General features: G+C 41.1%; 1 protein-coding gene across 1 annotated transcript; it reads left to right on the top strand.

Annotated features, from left to right (window-relative positions):
* On the top strand, nucleotides 6,532–8,406 carry LOC110429699 (the record flags this gene model as incomplete). Its single annotated transcript, XM_021446062.1, has 3 exons — nucleotides 6,532–6,934; nucleotides 7,319–7,445; nucleotides 7,581–8,406. Coding segments are annotated over exons 1-3 (1,356 nt in total), but the record flags the coding sequence as incomplete, so codon positions are not given.

Raw genomic sequence — 16,457 nt, 5'->3', positions numbered from 1 at the left:
ATATATATATATATATATATATATATATATATATATATATATATATATATATATATATATATATATATATATATATGAGCATCTAAGCAAGCTGTACGTAGGAAGGTGTTGGAATTATATATTGATGCTTAATTGAGCTGCTGAAAAAGAATGAACACTGCATTGTATACGGACTAACAGAAGTGCTTGACATTTTTTAACAGATGAAACAATGACTGATTACAAAGAAAGAGGTGCACAAAAAGACAATCATGCACTCACGGTGGTGGTTTTTGGTGGACTCCGATTATTACCCCACGCTGCCAGAGAGGAACATGACGCCAGATGATCAGGTTTGCTGAAATACGCCGGATCACTGGATTGCTGAAGTCTGTCCGAAACGTGATGCTTCATATCGATAAGCAGGCCCGGATAGAAAACATACGGTAATGCGCAAGACTGAGCACGACACAAATGATTTTTAGATTGAGAAGTACTCACCGTGGACCGTGAAGACAGGGCTATGAAGGAGATGGTGGTCGAACGTAGATAAGTTGATAGTGGCCGACATGGCCGGCTATGAAGAGGACGACGGCGCGTGTCAGAATGCATCCAAGACGCTGTGTAGTCTTTGCTGGAACTGACTGGCGAACATCTTCCGTTTTGTCCGCGGTGTCGATGCGGCCAAGACCCTGCTTCTTGAAGACGAAGAAGAAACGAACATGGAGATTTCAAAGACGGCAACGTTTTGATAGGAGCTAATAAGCCATGGATGCTTGATTTGCCGTATAGAAAACATAAAGATGGCAGAAAGATATAAATAGGGAGGCTTATTTGATCCACCGTTTTAGACTCCAACTCGATCAGGCTGGCAGGGGGTGAGATGGAAAGAAGGAGAGAATTCAAATTTACTACACAAAAGATTTCCCAAACTAGGGCTCCTTTTAGGGTAGTTTTGATGTGCTTAAACCAAGATGTTGGTACATATATATATATAGTGAGAAGAGCTCCCCACGTCAATGTCAATTAGCAATATGGAGCTAATTGATGTTGCAACCTCCATCTTTACTAATAAGCCTAATTAATTATTAAAGCTCATTAGTAAATAGAAAACATTTGGCCTTTGAATGAAAGATTTATTATTTTCGAAATTAATTATTTTCATGGATAAAATAATTCTTGAAAAGTCTAGAATTAGTAGTTAAGCCACGAAAAATACTTCAAAAGCTCCGAAAATTCAGGAAAAATTCTCAAAGCTATTATGGAATATGAGGAACCCAAATAAATTATTTGAAGCTCATGTTAGGATAATTTGGAGCATCTAAAAATTAGATTATGCTCACAGTCAAATGGGAACAAGTTCCTGAAAAGTGCTGAAATAATTCCTGGTAAGTTTTTAGGGATTGATTGATGGACAAGGAACTGGAAGGAGTGATTTGGGTGACAAAGAAAAGATTTCTAAGAAGCTCCAAATGAAAGCCTAAGCTGAGAAAGAAGGAATTTGATTATAGAAGAATATAAAAGACATATCGGATAAGAAGATCCACCTACTAAACGTATTTTAAAGACTTCACTCACTATCAACCCAGAAAGGAGCAACAAGCAAACATCACCTTAAATCATATGCACCAGCATATATGCACAACAATGTTGCTATACCCTATGATAAATTTTTAATTTAATGAAAAAAATATTTTTCTATGTTTTCATGAACACAAAAATACAAAATTAAATCATTTTAACCTATTTCAAAAAGGAACAAACTTTAGGGTGTTACACTAAGTAGAGAATGCACATAGGATGCAATATGTAATGATGAGGGCCAAGAGAAACATGTAACATGGTGCAACATAATTACAAGCTCCTAATATTGAGTAAATAACAGATTAACAGGTAAGTGCATACTTCTTCTCCGGTAGAGAGGCTAACTAGAAAAGCTATTCAACCTACACTACCTTTACTCAGCACTGGGTCGATGAACAGACTCGGCAGTCACAAGTTTTGGCTATAACTTAGTCATCTATTGGCCAAATTAAGCAAGTGAGCACTTTATCGAAAGCTTAACAAATTGTCTACAATTCACTGTTAGACATCACAGAAAGACTCCCAACAGAAACAGGTCAAAACAGACAAGTTCTCAGATCTGCTCTGAAAAATCCAGAGAACAAGCACTTCGTAGCAGTTACTTGTAACAGTCATAAATTTTAAACTATTCAGCCAAACGTTATGAAATTTGGACACGAGGTAGATAAGTATGTTAGCCACAAGTTTGTTATAGACAAATTTCCCAGTAAACTTCATCTTCAAGCAGTTCTTAACTAATTGCTATCAGCTACACAGAATATGCTCTAGACAAGGCATAAATAGCAAAAATAATATTTTAGCACATATTAAGAATGTATCATTGATTCAAACCAAAAGCACCAGTAGCTAGAACAAGTCTAAGAAACACCACAAAACTTAATGACAAGGTCAAGAATCAGTTTTAATGTACCCTTTTCTATTTAATTGATTATTAGGATGACTTAATGAGCATATAGTACAAGTGCTCCAAAAACTCCAGTAAAATTACAGCACGCTACTCATGCTACATAAAGGTTACTGTAAAAGCATCATGGCCCTTGCACATGTAGATTGTAGTGTACAAAAATGACAAGCTACCAATGGCATTAAAGGCATAAATGTGAAACCCTATCAAAATGCGTCAAACAACAGATTTTAGATTTTTCTTAGTGAAAGGATCAAGATGCCCAAGAGGGGGGGGGGGTGAATTGGGCTTCTCTAAAAATTTATGCAACCTATAAGCTCCAATTCAACCCCTTGTGCCTAGTGTTGACGGTTCTTAAGTATCAATTTTAATTATCAAATAAACAAGAGAAAGGACCAATATGCAACTCACACATAGAATTAGGGTTTGATCTGACAGAATTCCACGAGTTTTGTTGTTTATCTATTTCTGCAGGAGGTTATCATGAAATAAGGAAGAAAGGCCCACATGTCAGGATTACATAGAGATATCAACGCACCGCGCAATTTTACATCATCTAGAAGACTCCAGAAGCCACGAGACCGAAGCGGAGGCCAAACTGGGCCAGGCCCAGGGCGCCCGCCCTGGAAGCCTGGGCGCCCGCCCCCCTTCTGGAGCCAAATCAGGACTCCTTCGCTCGGGATATTCCACCGACCTATTGGATCAAGAAAAACATAGTGTCACCTCGGCTATCGACCCAAAAACGCATAGAAGGGGAGGACTATATAAGCAAGGCCCCTGGCCCCTGGAGAAGACATGAAGAAATTATCATAGAGACTGAGGGGTGCCCTCGAAGGAAAACCTCTTCTCTAATTAATATTTCTTTTTAGGCTTAGCAATCAATGTAAGGTAGAAATAGATCTTCTAGTTTCTACTAGATTGAGAGAGATAGAGTGGAGGTGTAGAGTGGAGGAAGCCCGGCCTGTCGGTGTCTACTCCAAGCTTGTACCTGCGGGATCAAGTTCTCCTAACCCGAAGCTTGCTCCTAGGATTCTTCAGTAATTCGACTTCTAAATTCTAGTAAGTTCTTGTTTTATTGTTCTTATGGTTTATGAGTTTACTTTAATCTCTTCGCGTAGAGTTTAGAGTAATCATTGCTGGCGTAAACGTGGTGTTTAGGCTGGGGTACTCATAGATATTTCCTGACTAGCTGGACCGTGGTAGTAGTGAGGAACGTGACATTTCCGAGCTACCTTTGTAGATCACATCTCGTTAGCAGGAAGGATAGGGTTTATAGGTGCGGGTTGAACATCCTTTGTGGTGTCTAGATTCCGTTAGCCTCCCCATTAGAACAGTAGATCATCCTTACCAAGGTTAGAAGGAGACTACGGTTGCAGTCTTCTCTATTTATCACTCACATCGAAAGACATTCTTTGTGCCTAAAGGTTAGTAGTAATAGACCGGTTAGTCAGATGCACTCTTTCTCCTAGTGGTAAAAAAAATAAATACGATACTCTGGATAACCTCCCGGGTGAAGTGCTCACCGATATCCGTGCGCTTGCGGATCAATTCCTTATTGCGTTCCCAAATATCAACAAGCATTTCTGGCGCCGTTGCCGGGGAGAAAGACGGTTGCTGAGATAACATGTGTCTTGCTATTAGCTTTTATCTATACTTTTATCTTTTCTTATCTTTTATATTCTTTATTTATTTTTCTTTACTCTTACCTTATGGAAAACCAAAATTCTAAATCGATCCATGAGTCTGCAATCCCTTTAGCAACTGACCTTTTACCATGGGAATCATCACAGCCTATCCAAACACCCCAGTATAAGTTAAGTTCTAGGTTGATTGCCATGATTCAAAACTTATCTTTTTTGGGAAAGGAAGACGAAAACCCTTACCTTCATATTAGAGATTTTGAGCAAACATGTGATTGTCTTCGCATTGAAGGCATTTCTGATAAAACTTTACGTTGGAAGCTTTTTCCTTTTTCTCTAAGGGGAGAAGCTAGACAATGGTACAGTCAGAAGGTAAGTCAACAACAAGGTGAATGGGGAGTTTTACGAGCCAACTTTTGTCTAGATTTCTATTCCCTTGACCGTATAGCCGACCTTAGACTCGAAGTCCTATCTTTTAAACAAAAAGATAATGAAACTTTGGGAAAATCCTGGAAACGTTTTTCTGATCTTTTAAAATCTGGTCCAAACCTTAATCTTGAAGACCCTGTTCTTTTATTTCACTTTTTTCGAGGTCTTCAGAAAAATCACAAACAAATGCTGCACACAATGTCTAGAGGTTCTTTCTTTCGCATCCCTGCTGATGAAGCAAGAGTGATCCTAGATAGAATCCTAGAAGCTGAGATGGATAATACCCTTCATGATGAAACCTACGAAGCCGAAGTAGACACTCTGCCAAATTCTTCATCTACTTTAGCTATCCCAAGTTCTGAGCCACAAGAGGAAGAAATTCCACTACCGGACTTCATGCTGGATGTAGAATCCGATCTTTTTGCCGATTTTGGAAATATTTCAAACTACCACTCTATTGACAAACCCCAAAACGGCCAGTTTAGCATTTATTTACCAAGTGAATATCAATTAAGAGAGCTTATCTCAGTAATGAGTAGCGAATGGTTGGAGGAATCAGAGCTTTCCTCTGATGTGATCCGTTTGGACACACCCTCTATAACTATACGCTGTGCTTATAATTCTGATCGATTTAATGCTCTCTATAATCCTGTTGTGGGGATCAACATTATGTCTGAATCCTTTGCACTTAAACTATTTAAAAATCTTATCTTAACCCCCACAACAAAGGTCATAAAGGAATCTTCGGGACGATTAGTCCCCAGTCTTGGAATTATTAATGTCCTACCTCTTACAGTAGAAGGCTCCATGGTTCACTTAAACTTCTATATCTTTGATACATGGGACTTCGACCTGTTAATAGGACAACCTTTTAGAAGACTCCTTTATGAAGGTCATACTGGAAGGCTACACATTTCTTTTGGAAAAACTTTTCAATTCCCAATAATAATTTCACACTCCTTAAATAATAAGGCCGAGTCATATCTTTTGCCTGATCCTATGGAGGAGGTAAAGGCTGCATCTCTAGAGCTTTTAGATGAACCAGACTTAGAAGACGAAACTCCTTTCTTCACAGAAGAAGAAGACGAACCTTCTGAGCCTGAACCCTTAGATGAGTTTGCAGAAACACCTAGACCCCCCATAGAACTTAAAACTTTACCACCCGGTCTTACCTATGCTTTCCTAAACAATAATCCAGAGTTCCCTGTGATCATTAGCGATAAACTCACTCAGGATCAAACTCTGCAATTTATGACCATTCTTGAGAAACATCACTCAGTTTTCGGCTACGCACTTCAAGATCTTACAGGAATCAGTCCTATGATTTGTACCCATCGTATTCCAACAGATCCTTCTGTTACACCCTCTCGAGAACCCCAACGTAGACTTAACAATACTATGAGAGAGGTAGTTAAAAAGGAAGTTATAAAGTTGCTGCATGCAGGGATTATATATCCTGTGCCGCACAGTGAGTGGGTAAGCCCAGTACAAGTTGTGCCTAAAAAGGGAGGCATGACAGTTATTATGAATGAAAAGAATGAGCTAATTCCGCAACGCACCGTCACAGGATGGCGGATGTGCATAGACTATAGAAAATTAAACAAAGCCACGAGAAAGGATCACTTTCCTTTACCTTTCATAGATGAGATGCTAGAGCGGTTAGCAAACGATTCATTCTTTTGTTTCTTAGATGGATACTCAGGGTATCACCAAATCCCGATCCATCCCGATGATCAAAGCAAAACCACTTTTACATGCCCTTATGGAACTTATGCTTACCGTAGAATGTCTTTTGGGTTATGTAATGCACCAGCTTCTTTTCAAAGATGCATGATGTCTATATTTTCTGATATGATTGAAGAGATTATGGAAGTTTTCATGGATGATTTCTCTGTTTATGGAAAAACTTTTGATAGTTGTCTTGAAAACTTAGACAAGGTTTTGCAAAGATGTGAAGAAAAGCACTTAATCCTTAATTGGGAAAAATGTCATTTTATGGTTAGGGGAGGAATAGTGCTAGGACACTTAGTGTCTGAAAGAGGTATTGAGGTAGACAAAGCTAAAATTGAAGTAATTGAACAACTACCTCCACCTGTGAACATAAAAGGAATTCGAAGCTTTCTTGGCCATGCTGGTTTTTATCGTAGATTCATAAAAGATTTTTCATTTATTGCTAGACCACTTACTCTTTTGCTAGCCAAGGATGCTCCTTTCGAATTTGATGATGCATGTCTAACATCTTTCAATTTATTAAAGAAAGCACTCATCTCTGCACCAATCATTCAACCCCCTGATTGGTCGTTGCCTTTTGAAATTATGTGTGATGCTAGTGATTATGCTGTGGGGGCAGTATTAGGACAAACTAAAAATAAGAAGCATCATGCAATTGCTTATGCCAGTAAAACTTTGACAGGAGCTCAACTTAATTATGCAACCACTGAAAAAGAGCTTCTGGCTGTTGTCTTTGCCATTGATAAATTTAGATCTTATTTAGTTGGAGCTAAAATAATTGTTTACACTGATCATGCTGCATTAAAATATTTGCTCACTAAAAAAGATGCTAAACCTCGCCTGATTAGATGGATCTTATTACTCCAAGAATTTGACTTAGAAATAAAAGATAAAAAAGGAGTAGAAAATTCTGTTGCTGATCACTTGTCTAGAATGTATTTTAAGAGTCCACAGGAAACCCCCATCAATGATTCACTCCGGGACGACATGCTATACGGGATTAACAGGTCTGACCCCTGGTATGCAGATATTGTTAATTTTATGGTTTCAGGGTATGTACCACCAGGAGCAAACAAGAAGAAGCTTACTCAAGAAAGTCGTTCACATATATGGGATGAGCCATACCTTTTCCGAGTATGCTCTGATGGCTTACTCAGGAGATGTGTGACCACTGAGGAAGGATGGAAGATCATCGACAGATGTCATTCATCACCATATGGAGGTCATTATGGAGCATTCCGTACACATTCAAAGATCTGGCAGTGTGGATTCTATTGGCCTACAATGTATGAAGACACGAAGCAATATATCAGAAGATGTGGGCCATGTCAAAGACATGGAAACATAAATACAAGGGATGCAATGCCACTCACCAACAACCTTCAGATTGAGCTCTTTGATGTCTGGGGAATAGACTACATGGGTCCATTTCCTCCATCAAAGAAGTGTGAGTACATCTTGGTGGCAGTTGACTATGTCTCCAAGTGGGTAGAAGCATTACCTTGCAAGCATGCCGACAACGTCAGTTCAAAGAGGATGTTTGAAGAAATTATATTTTCAAGATTTGGAGTTCCCAGAGTAGTGATAAGTGATGGAGGAGCACACTTCATCGACAAACGCTTCAAGCAATATCTATCAAGACATGGAATCCGTCACAACGTCGCTACCCCCTATCATCCTCAGACAAGTGGCCAAGCAGAGACTTCCAACAAACAAATCAAGAATATTCTTCAGAAGACAGTAAATGAAATGGGAACGGCGTGGAAAGACAAGTTACCTGATGCACTCTGGGCATACCGGACAGCATACAAGACCCCAATTGGGATGTCTCCATACCAATTGGTATACGGGAAGACTTGCCATCTACCTGTTGAACTAGTGTTCAAAGCACACTGGGCCATAAAGAGATGGAATATGGACCTAGATGTTGCTGGAGATTATAGAAGAATGCAACTATCAGAATTGGAAGAATGGCGAGAGAAGGCATATCACAATTCAAAGATCTACAAAGAAAGAGTCAAGAGGTGGCATGACAAGAGAATCAAGAAGAAGGAGTTCACACCCGGAGATAAGGTATTACTTTTTAATTCTAGGGTGAAGCTTTTCGGGCATGGAAAACTCCGAAGCAAATGGGAAGGACCATTCAAGGTAATTAATTCATCATCCCACGGAGCTATCACACTTCAAAATAGCGAAGGTACGTTATTCAAGGTAAATGGTCAACGTCTGAAATTATTTTTAGAGCCGAATGAGGAATTAGAAGAAACAGACGTAGTACATTTTTACCTTCCCATGGAAAATTAGAGCCCGACACTTTTGGGCTGATGGTTTTGGGGCATATATATATTTTTCTAAATAATTTCGCATCTAGAAACGCGCTCGGAGAAGTGGGCCCACAGAGGGGCCAGAGAGAGGGCGGGCGCCCAGGTCAAGTGGGCGGGCACCCAGCCCCTGTTCTCCCTCGGTCCCGACTTTCTCTGTTATGGAAAATGCACTTAGGGTGATCCGAATAATCCCTCGGATGGAAAGTTTCGCACGCACATCGACGGGAGCAACCCGAACAACCCATAGAGGCATCCTTTTGACCCCTATATAAACAGACCCCTGACCTCAGTTTTCAAACACCAAGCCATCAAGCTTTCTCTCCTTCAATTAGAGCTTAATTAGCTCTCCTTCAATTAAAATTTTATTAGTTCCTAGCTACTCCAATGGCCGACAAGTACCACGACGATTGGGAAGTCGTCCCCTTCAACCTCAACATAGAGCCAGTGGAAGACCCCGATGCCCGTGCTCTCGTCCCGGCCAACACAAAGCGTCAGCTAGAAGCCATACCATTACGCCAATGCAGCTCTGCCCAATCTTACCATGCTCAACCAGTTCTCACTGCACCACCACAACCCCTACTCCTCAAAGGATCATCATCCAAGACGAAGACCACTATCAAGGTGCCAATCGGTACAAGGATCCTTCCACCTAGACCCAATGAGAGGGTCGTTGGAGTCAAGACCAACCAGAGCGGCGAGATCAGCAGTGTACACTACACTACAGAGGAGGAAAGGCCTTACTTTGAAGGGATTAGAGCAGCCAAAGTCCGTTTCATCCCTCCAAAGGCAGCCCCGAAGCACTCTCTCAATGCTTTTGAGACACCTCCCAAGCGTCGCAAGACTATAATGGATATTGATGAGGAAGTTCGCAGGCTAGATAGAATTATCATAGACCTCCAGTCCTCAATTAATTCCCTCACTAGGCAGCTCTCTAACCACAACACCATTATACTAGGCCTTAGGCAGGATCTTGCCAGTGCCAACAAGAAGATCAAGGAATTAGAGCGCCGCTAAGTTATCTAGATTAGACCTTGAGGCAATGCATCTTAGTTATCTATCTTTAAATTCAGTTTAAGTTTGCTATCAGTTTGCTATCAGTCTTCTGTAATAAATGCCTCAAGTTCAATAAAGAGTATTACTATTATTATTATGTCTTGTGTGTCTCTACTTTACTTTTGTGCAAGAAAGCAGAAAACAAGTATGGGGGAGATCCCTCAACATACCAAACACACTCTGACTACACCAATCCACGATTCAGGTACACACTCTGTGCACTTTACTTTACACATACATTTATTCTGGACTATGCAGATTACTGTTTCTGACATGATAAAATAAAAGGATTAAAATATTTCTAATCATGATTAATCTCAATCTGTGATATTTCCTGAAAACTCGCAATTAGTATAAAATCATTTTAAAACCCTGTGTTACTTAAGTCAATATAGAATATGTGATGGTAGAGTATGAGTTTCTTATTCTTGATATCATTGTTGCTTGGAGAATTTATTTCAAAATGTTCAAAATTCTAGCTACCATCCTCAGTGTTTTATATGCCTGATAAAACTAAAATATTAATTATGATTATAAAAGCTATCTACTCTGTATTGAGTTTGTTCAAAATGAGTTAGACCCTTGTTGAGAGATTTATCATGCTCCCAAGATCAAGACACTGTTTCAGTAAGATTCACTCTTCCGAAGTATTATTGCATTAGAGGCATGGGCTATGCAAAAATAAGATATTTCGAGGAAATAAAAAGGAGCAAGTGCTCGACAACCTCGCAGAAAAAAATGGACAAGTGTCCGGCAGTAGAATTAGGGGTACCTCGTTATCCACTTAAAAAAATGATAGCCCATGGTCCCTCTAATAAGCAATATGTCAGCAAGAGTTGACAAAGTTTTTAATTTCTAAAGTCTTTGATCTAAGAGTATGACATTCCCCTCCTCGGATCCCGTTTTGATCAAGCAATAAATGCTTGAGAATTTTTGCAAAATTAAAACAGCCTCAGTGAGATATATAAAAGATAATGAGTGATCTGAGAGAACCTATGAGGATAAAAAGGTATGCTAACTTTCTTTCAAAAAAATATATACAAAAAAAAACTCCAAGTGACAGGATTGAGAAGAAAGGATCTTTACTCTTAATCATACACTTCCCTGACTATGGTACACAGTGGAATTTTTAACACCCTGCAATTATAAAGAGAATGTTTTAAATGTTTACCCCAGATATTTTTCTTAACCATCCTTTTCTCGAGGACGAGTAAAAGCCTAAGTATGGGGGTATTTGTTGACGGTTCTTAAGTATCAATTTTAATTATCAAATAAACAAGAGAAAGGACCAATATGCAACTCACACATAGAATTAGGGTTTGATCTGACAGAATTCCACGAGTTTTGTTGTTTATCTATTTCTGCAGGGGGTTATCAGGAAATAATGAAGAAAGGCCCACATGTCAGGATTACATAGAGATATCAACACACCGCGCAATTTTACACCATCTAGAAGACTCCAGAAGCCACGAGACCGAAGCGGAGGCCAAACTGGGCCAGGCCCAGGGCGCCCGCCCTGGAAGCCTGGGCGCCCGCCCCCCTTCTGGAGCCAAATCAGGACTCCTTCGCTCGGGATATTCCACCGACCTATTGGATCAAGAAAAACATAGTACCACCTCGGCTATCGACCCAAAAACGCATAGAAGGGGAGGACTATATAAGCAAGGCCCCTGGCCCCTGGAGAAGACATGAAGAAATTATCATAGAGACTGAGGGGTGCCCTCGAAGGAAAACCTCTTCTCTAATTAATATTTCTTTTTAGGCTTAGCAATCAATGTAAGGTAGAAATAGATCTTCTAGTTTCTACTAGATTGAGAGAGATAGAGTGGAGGTGTAGAGTGGAGGAAGCCCGGCCTGTCGGTGTCTACTCCAAGCTTGTACCTGCGGGATCAAGTTCTCCTAACCCGAAGCTTGCTCCTAGGATTCTTCAGTAATTCGACTTCTAAATTCTAGTAAGTTCTTGTTTTATTGTTCTTATGGTTTATGAGTTTACTTTAATCTCTTCGCGTAGAGTTTAGAGTAATCATTGCTGGCGTAAACGTGGTGTTTAGGCTGGGGTACTCATAGATATTCCCTGACTAGCTGGACCGTGGTAGTAGTGAGGAACGTGACATTTCCGAGCTACCTTTGTAGATCACATCTCGTTAGCAGGAAGGATAGGGTTTATAGGTGCGGGTTGAACATCCTTTGTGGTGTCTAGATTCCGTTAGCCTCCCCATTAGAACAGTAGATCATCCTTACCAAGGTTAGAAGGAGACTACGGTTGCAGTCTTCTCTATTTATCACTCACATCGAAAGACATTCTTTGTGCCTAAAGGTTAGTAGTAATAGACCGGTTAGTCAGATGCACTCTTTCTCCTAGTGGTAAAAAAAATAAATACGATACTCTGGATAACCTCCCGGGTGAAGTGCTCACTGATATCCGTGTGCTTGCGGATCAATTCCTTATTGCGTTCCCAAATATCAACACCTAGTGTGTCTAGAGAGCTACCGGATAAAAGTTTTGCAACCTAGTTCCAATCCTATTCTAGCATGGCAATTCTAAGAATGTAAAAACACAAAGTAAATGCTAGAATATAAAGGAGTTGTGGAAGAAAGTTCTCGGCGATGTTCTGCCGAGGTATCAGAGAGTCGCCACTCTCCACTAGTCCTCGTTGGAGCACCCGCGCAAGGGTCTTGCTCCCCCTTGGTCCATGCAAGGACCAAGTGCTCTCTACGGGCTGATTCTTCGAAACTCCGTCGCGGTGAATCGCCCAACACCGCTCACAAGCTTGACATGAGCCACCCACAAGAACTCCGGGTGGTCTTTGTGCCTCCAATCACCACCGAACCGTCTAGGTGATTGCGATCACCAAGAGTAGCAAGCAAAGAACTCTCACTTGACCCAAACAAGGCTCTAGAGAGTGGTGGATGCACACTTGACTCTTGGAATTCACTAGAGAAGGATTCTCTCAAGAAATCACTCAAATCTCAATCCTCTGTAGGCTCTTTCTACTCTCTTGCTCCACAACAAGTTTCTCAGAAGTTCAAATGGGCAAGAGACCTCTCATGGACGAGGTGGAGGAGTATAAATACTCCCCACGAAGTCCAAAGGTCAGCCAACCGTTTTCCACAGAAAACGGGGTCACCGGACGCTGTTAATGTGGCACCGAACGCTCTGCACGGAGCATCCGGTGACACATAACGGCTAACTATACCTGCGTCTGACAGGTCACCGGACGCTACCTCTTAGCGTCCGGTGGCACCGTCCGGTGCTCCGGGGAGTTTTACAAACTCCCTGAGTATGGGACCGAACGCTACCCGGTGCGTCCGGTGCTCACGAAAAGTTTACAACCTCCCTGGGTGTGGGACCGGACGCTGCCCGGTGCGACCGGTGCCAGCGTCCGGTGCCTAACCCTAAGCACCAAACCTTTCCAACTGTTGGGGACCTCACCGAACGCACTCACATAGCGTCTGGTGCAGCGTCCTGTGCCTCCTTAGGCACCCTAACTTCGTCGAAACCCGATCGCTCCGAAACGAAGTTGGTTCCTCTCGATCTAAGGACTATCTCTGAGCAGCCTAGTGCTAGGTTAACCAAGTGTGCACCACACCTTAACCTAAAGCCTTGCCTATGTCAAGCTACTAGATCAAAGCCCCTCTTAATAGTACGGTCAAAGGAAAACAAAGTCCTAAACTACTCTAAGTGCCCTTCTTCACCACATGGCACTTAGACCTAGTCTAGTCTTGATGTGTCCATCCATCCTTTGAAAACCGAAACGATTTCCACTATTAAGTGGGCACGTACGTCCCTATCTGTCGAGTACCTATTACCATGACCTCACTAATGACTTTGCCTCTGCAAAACACACGTTAGTCATAGTAATCAACATTGTCATTAATCACCGAAATCACTAGGAGCCTAGATGCTCTTTCAATCTCCCCCTTTTTGGTGATTGATGACAATAACCTCGTGTAATAAAGGAGTTGAGGTTTTCAAATGACTTGGTTTCAATAAGCATGATACAATAAGAGCAAAGGGATTAGGCATGCTTATATCAACCAAGTCTAACATCCTGCATCCAAATATGTGAGATGTATACAACAGGATATAAACACTAATGGCTCATAAGTACATCGGAGTAAAACGCGGAAGCAAAGGTAATATGAGGCAAAGGACATGACAAGAAGATATCACAAATAAGAAAACGTCATGTCTCACAACCATAGTGTATCTCAGACAAGTGCAATGCATAAAGGTAAACATGATGCATGATGGAGTAGCACACAAAAGAGTATATCACAAGAATCAACGCCCTCTCTAGCTCTTCAGCTCCCCCTAACTCTCATACTCAACCCTCTCCCCCTTTGGCATCAAGCGCCAAAAACCTAAGAAGACGGAGGTGGAGGCGGAGCAGTGGAGTCTCTCAGCACGGCCTCAAAGCGAGCTGCATCGTCTGATCCATCGGCCGTCGAGTCGGAGGAGGTGGAGTGACCCTCTAAAGCTGCAGGTGCTGGCGAAGCGGTCTGGGTCTGCTCCAGAGGCGCTGAAGCTGTCACAAGCTGAGGTGGCTACTCAAGTCGTGCTGACGAGGCTGTTGACGGTCCTTAAGTATCAAATTTAATTATCAAATAAATAAAGAAAAGGATCCAAATGAAATCAAGATCTAGACTTAGGGTTTTATCTGACAGAATTCCACGAGTTTTGGTGTTTGTCTATTTCTGCAGGGGGTTATCAGGAAATATGGAAGAAAGGCCCACATGTCAGGATTACGTAAAGATATTAACGTGCTGCGCAATTATCTTACATCTAGAAGACTCCAGATGCCACGAGACCGAAGCGGAGGCGAAACGGGGCCAGACCCTGGGCGGCCGCCCAGTTGGTCAGGGCGCCCGCCCACCTCCTGAGTCTAATCAGGACTCTGCTTTGCGGGAGATCTCCACCGACCTAAAGGATGAATCTAAACCATACAATCTATGTCGGTTTGATCCAAGGGCCCATATTCACTTGAAGGGACTATAAAACCAGACCCCCTGGCCCCTGGAGGAGAGAGCCTCTCAACCCTAATTCATTGTTCCATCAAGGGAGAAGAAGCCTCTGATCAAGATTAGAGCCACCACATCAATTAGACATCTAGATTAGCATAGCTACATAGGATTAGAACTAGAAGGAGTCAATCTTCGATTGGTTTCCGGATCTGTCAAGAGGATTCTTGGTAATTCTCTAATTGTGCTTCTAATTGCTTTCTAATTATCTTTGTTCTTCAATATTATGAATATGACTTTGTTCTACTTCAATATATTGCTTATGACTTTGCTCTACTTGCTTATATTCAAGATTATATTGTTCTTAGTTTATCATAGTTATGTACTTGGCTTAGTTAGATTGGATCTATATACATGCTTAGGATCGTATATCGTTTATCCATCGGATCCATGGGTAAATGATAGATATTGTGTAGGCGTGGTGCTTATACCGTATTTATCTGCGATTGTACCCAATATGCCAGATCGTGGGGTGGTTCGTGATAGTGACAGCTTCATTGATTCTTATATAGTCCCCCTCTCGTGTATTGGGCTGGCAGAGCAACATTATTACAGGGGAGTGATTGCTATGTTTCTCATATTCCTTGCTAATATCACTATTCATGGGCGTAGTCTTGTCTCGCAATGATTGCTAAGTATGCTTGCACTAACTATGATAATGCTAGACTATATAGTTGAGAATAACTTAGGGAATATTCTTGTAGTTCGTTCTAATACCATGCTAATGACTTTCTAGAGTATCTAATTGAGGTGCTTATCATATTTATTATGTGGCTAGATCAGATTAATTATCTTTGTCACTATTATTATTTCATATATCCTTTATGTGACACTTATCCCTGTATGAAGAGTTAGATATAATGTTCTCAATTATACATGCAATGATAGATGCTCAATCTCATATTCTATTCTGTAATCAATATTGATGATTTCTAATCCCTTCCCAGTGGTAAAAATATAAATAACGATACCTGGAATACTTCCCGGTTAAAATGCTGCATCGGTATTAATCTGTGCGCTTGCAGATCCCATTCATTATTTATTTAGAAGAGCAATTGCATATTTCAATACCGCGTCTCTCATGTCATGCTGGGGATGACAACTTGGCTTAAGTGGTGTGATGGATAGGTTTGGCATTTTTGGCACCGTTGCTAGATTTAGAACATAGTCTACTTTTAGTAATGATGTTAAGAATACCCAACAAGCATTTTTGGCGCCGTTGCCGGGGAAGGTTGATTACCAATCAGGAATGGAATAAAAGATTTTGAGTTATCATTCGCATCACTAATATGATTGAGCTTATCTATTCTCTCATACAGTTTTACCACGATATTTTCCTATTTCATCTTATGCAGGGGAATGTATGAATAGAAGGCATCTTCCAGGAAATTTTGTTGACAATCCTGAAGCATTATTCAAGAAGACGAGAGCCAAGCTAAAGAAATCATCAACACTTCAGCAAGAAGCTTCATCCAATCAAGAAGATCACCGGAACTTGTCTTCAGAGTTCGAAGCCATGGCGAACAAATCGATCCGCGAGTTCTCAGCTCCCACTACAGACAACATCCGCACTGGACCTGCAGCAGAGATCGATGGCGACTTTGAGCTCAAGCCTGGACTTATTAACATGGTGCAATCCAACCAGTTCTGTGGAAAGGCACACGAAGATGCTAGTGCTCATTTACAACACTTCCTGGAGATTTGCAACACATTCACCATACAAGGAGTTTCCAAAGATGCTATACTACTTCGCCTCTTCCCATTCTCACTGTTAGGAAGAGCGAAGCAGTG

This window comes from Sorghum bicolor, chromosome 8 (assembly GCF_000003195.3).
Source record: "Sorghum bicolor cultivar BTx623 chromosome 8, Sorghum_bicolor_NCBIv3, whole genome shotgun sequence".
Lineage (NCBI taxonomy): Eukaryota > Viridiplantae > Streptophyta > Magnoliopsida > Poales > Poaceae > Sorghum > Sorghum bicolor.
The sequence above is the reverse complement of the archived record's forward strand: the minus strand, read 5'-3'. Positions and strand labels throughout refer to the sequence as shown.